At 44.6% G+C, this 4577-nt stretch overlaps 1 protein-coding gene across 1 annotated transcript; it reads right to left on the reverse strand.

Moving 5' to 3' along the window:
- Positions 1-1066: 1066 nt before the first annotated feature.
- Positions 1067-3132, reverse strand: hoxb13a (homeobox B13a). Its single transcript, XM_028600170.1, has 2 exons — positions 2418-3132; positions 1067-1426 (listed from the first exon to the last, which is right to left on the reverse strand). Exons 1-2 carry the CDS (start codon positions 3130-3132, stop codon positions 1179-1181), a joined length of 963 nt encoding a protein of 320 aa, XP_028455971.1. The 3' UTR covers positions 1067-1178.
- Between the last annotated feature and the right edge of the window lie 1445 nt (positions 3133-4577).

Genomic DNA, 4577 nt, shown 5'->3' on the forward strand with positions numbered 1-4577 from the left:
ACCCTGGAATTAGTACGAACGGACAGCAACTACGTAATACGTACAATTAGTATAACAAGTGGAATTAATTTCATGGTGTTAAATTGTACTCCACGGCCTTCCAAAACTAACTTTTAAAGTCTACTTTTCTGCGGTGTCTTGCATCATGATCGCAATACAGAACAATGTCCTGAATTATTCTGAGGTATGGAGGCTAAGCAGCTGGAGGAAGATACTATAACGATATATATATATAAAGTAAACCTGAGGAAGAAAAAGTAATCCCCCCGGCTCATACTGAAATACAATTTAATGCTCATGCTGTGATGCCTTATAGTATACTTCAAATGCATGGAAACACTTTTGAGTAAAATACTCAAAGAATAAAAGGTTTAATACTTTGTCCAATTTAGTTAGTTGGAGGGTTTGCTCACACGGGTCTATACATGCCTGTGAAATGATGGAAGGAAATATATAGCATTGCTGTGGTGATGTTCCAGAGGGTGGCCTGATCCACATATGAATTCACAGTCTCATAAACACGTCTAATCTGCATGACAAGTCTGAATCCTCCTGTTTGTCAAGTTTGCGGGTATCAACTTTCCGCCTTTGATATGACCTACATGCGGATTTGTTTGCACATTTTACGGGCATAGTCTGGCTGAGAGACATCCAGAAACAAATTACGCGCACGAATCCAAAGTTGCCAGTTAACTTCTTGATGAATTTGAAGATGTGAAGAACTGCATCAGGATTAAAAGGGTTTATTACGTGTTTGCACTACACTTTGATTACTGGTTTACAGGCGTTATAAACAATATGGGCAGAATAATAGTGTATTTTGGGGCTATAGGCTACAGGGCACAGACAACACCGACAAATAGTAAAACACAGACAGTAGACAGGACAGTTACATCAAAGCAGGCAGGAAGGTGCTGTATTTACAGAATGCCTCTGAGGAGAAGGTTTATCAGAGGGCTTTGGTTCTTTTCTTTAATCTTATTTTGTCCTTTATGTCCTTTTTATTCGTATTTTTCTTCAATTTGTTGACGCACACGAGTACGCAAAGTCCGTCAGGAGTACCACGTCGTTATTTTCCACATTTTTTTTGCAATTTCTCTCAGTTCATTTGTAAAGTATAACACGCAAATACACCACGTTCCTTCACTACATCGTCCAAAAGCGCCGGAACCTGCATGTTACGGAGCGCTGGTTTTCACTTTGGCGACAAACTTCTTCTCCTTCACCCTCCTGTTCTGGAACCAGATGGTGATCTGCCGCTCCGACAGGTTGGTCGCGGCTGAGATCTTCCTCCTCTTGTCCTTGGTAATGAATTTGTTAGCGGCGTACTCTTTCTCCAGTTCTTTGAGCTGGAGCTTGGTGTACGGTATCCGCTTCTTCCTACCCCGGCGGAAAGGCGAGCCGTCGTGCTGGTGCGCCACCACATCTGTTAAAAAGCGGACAAAGAGAAGGCTGTCTGAGGCTGTAGGCTACACACCGGGATACACTTTTCGGTTTCTAGCAAATTGTGATACAGGATACATACAAAAAATACAGGCAAATGTGTGCTGTAGCATTTAGATTGCGGTTTAAATGAGGACAGCGACGTTATGCCTGGAGCTGATTGGACATCCAACCTACCACACAGACAGACAACATGGTGGATGTCTGCTCTCTACATCAGCACGACCATGCGGCTGCAGGTTCAAGCTGACATGCTGCAACTACTGTCCTCAAATATAGTGTGCATGTGTGTGTTGCATTGCTTTATTTTTATTGGCTTTTATTTCATTGCATACTTTCAGTTTCCTTTGTGAAATATAAGTAAAAGCTATATCTGAAGAGAGCTTATTTTCCATTAATCAATTATTGTGCAGATCGTTCTATCGAATTGTTATTATGCTTAATGTTATGTATGTCCACAATGTGAGCATCAATCAACCAATAATTGGCTAGTTATCAGGTTAACAGATCACTCTCCAGTACAAGGCAACACATGACCTTTTGATTCATAAATGTCTTTTCCTTAAAGAGCATGATGAGGCAGACGAAATCTAAATATTGCTACTGTCCTCTACAGTAATAGATAATTAGACACAATTCACCTCTGACAAGTCAATGGACAAGTGCGCATCAGTTGCACAAAACCACAAAACGCTGTCAGACCAGATGGGATTGTTAGAGCTTTGATTAACAGCCACATGTCTCTGCTTGAAGCATGCTTCATATATATATAAATATATATATATATATATATATATATATATATATATATATATATATATATATATATATATATATATATTGTAGACATAACGCATATGATTGATTATCAGAGCATATTAACAATGTCACCAAATTGGCTGAAAATCTACAATTTCCTTCATAATGACATGTCACACATCATATTTTAAATGAGAATAAAAAAAGTGCATTACCCGCCAGAGCAGACTTCCAGAGGTGTCCGGCCTGTCCCTGGTCCTTGGAGCAGTACATCTGTCCCCCCCAGCCATTGGTTAGAGCCCAGGGCTGGTAGCTGTCCATGGGGAGCAGGGTGTCATGGCGCGGTTCCCCGGTGCCCAGCGTTTGGACCACAGACACGTCCAGGTAGCTGGCCATGGACTGGTAGGGGCTCGGGTAGCCGTGGTAAAAGGCGAACTCTTTGGCCCGGTGGTTCGGGTATTCGTCAGAGTTCACCGTCGTGTCCATATACTGCGAGCTGAGCGCGGCTCCCGCCGCCTGGGTGCACGACTTCAGAGAACCCCGCCCCATCCTGCACGGATAGTAGCCGTTACCAAAGTAGCCGTATGGTAACGCGGTGGCGGCCGAGGAGCTCTGGTGCGGCACTGCGGCCGCCGGGCACGGCCCGGCAGTGCACTGCTTCCCTGAAGACGCACCGGTTTCGCTGGAGCCTGAAGCGGACACGTCCACTGTGGAGTAGCCAGCCGAAGAGTGCACCAGGCTGGACGGGTGGCCGCCCAGTGCAGCGGCGGCCGCCGAGTGCGCCATAATGTTGCGGCACTGGCTTGCAGCGAAGTTGCCGCTGCCCACCAGCCCCTCCATGTTCTTGTTCAGGTCGTCCAGGTTGTTGTCATACACAAACATTACCGTTTCCGCTGGCCAGCGAGGGTTTAGAACCAAGGAGGCTGTCATAGGCGCTCCTTTTCCCGGTCTGGCCTCCGCTCGTCGCCGTTTCCTCTCAGACTCTGTCCGGTCCGGTGCGCTAAGCTGCTACATTGGCTGAATGAGGTGAACTGGTGCACAGTTATTCTTCTCTGATTGCTGGCTATCCTGCTGACACACAGCTCAGGTAATACACATGTACCGTCACGCGCACTGTCATAGCACGCGTGCGCTGCCTTGCACCGGTTAGTGATGGTGCTCGCTCGGAGGCAAAGAGTCCCGGTAACCGGCCGGACCTCCGGTTACATCCCAGCCGCAGCCTTGACGCAACAAGCCCCCGGGACTAGGAAATGAGGGAGGGCGCGTGTCCATTGGATGAGACCAGATGATCACGTGATGGGGCAATAGAAAAAAAAGGAGAAGAAGAGACTTGTTGGGGATTGTCAGTCAAAGAAAATATTTTTATGAGGCTCGAGCTGTGGCACGAGAAGACCATGAGCTTTGTGAAGCGGTTCAGCTCCCCGAATGTGCCGCTTCTCGTGCAGCTGCATCATGTCAAACTCAAGTCTCTGATCTGCGGCTGCCAGGAAGAGTGATATTATCATTGTGACAGAAAAATAAATCACTTTGAACAGACGTGTTTAGTGTCGTGAGTAAAGACGCATGGGGAGCGCGCGCTTAAACTAACGGAATTGCCAGAACCTGAAATTTCATGTTTTCATGTTAGGTAAATATTGTCTTTAGTTGACAGTACGTGTGCAGTAGACACAATGATGAAAATATTAAGTAAAGTAAAAGTCTTCTGACATTGAAAAAAAAATTTGATTAATGCTAATTGTGCCGGATATTACCTATAGATATTCCAACACACATTTAAAGACTTATAACCGGCGGTGCCAAATGCATGAAACAAGTTTATCGTTGTCATAAAATTATTAAAAAATAATAACATAGCAGGAGTATTTCCAGAGTTTCAAAAGAAACATTTAATTATTAAAATAATTGTACCCGCTTGGATATTTCTCAGCCTGGATTTATGATGCTTTTAGTCCGTCCGCTCTCACACCATCTCACTGAAGGAAGCGTAAAGGGGATTTATGGAAGGGATTTGGAGGTTTTAAGATTTGAGAAATATGGCTTTGGTTCAAAGCGCTTCAGAAAGGTTTTCATGGCACTTCTGAGCCGCGTTATTTGCGCAATCATTTCACTGGCTGCTTACTGGTTTGAATTTATGTGAGACGGGGTCACTAACTGCGCCTGGTGCTGTTTGGAAGGAATTCTTCTGACGCTTTTCTTGCACAAAGAGCTTTAAGGTGAACGAACCTCTTCGTGCACCCACACTCGCCTTCATGGACTCACTGTCACTTTCTACATGAAGCCTATTACAACGACAAGTGTCATTTTCTATATGAAGAAAAAATTATGGAAAGAATAACCGAGTTTTCAGATAAGTAACATGACTCAGTGTTGTCGTA

The sequence above is a fragment of the Perca flavescens genome, chromosome 15 (genome assembly GCF_004354835.1).
Source record: "Perca flavescens isolate YP-PL-M2 chromosome 15, PFLA_1.0, whole genome shotgun sequence".
In the NCBI taxonomy this organism is placed as follows: Eukaryota; Metazoa; Chordata; class Actinopteri; order Perciformes; family Percidae; genus Perca; species Perca flavescens.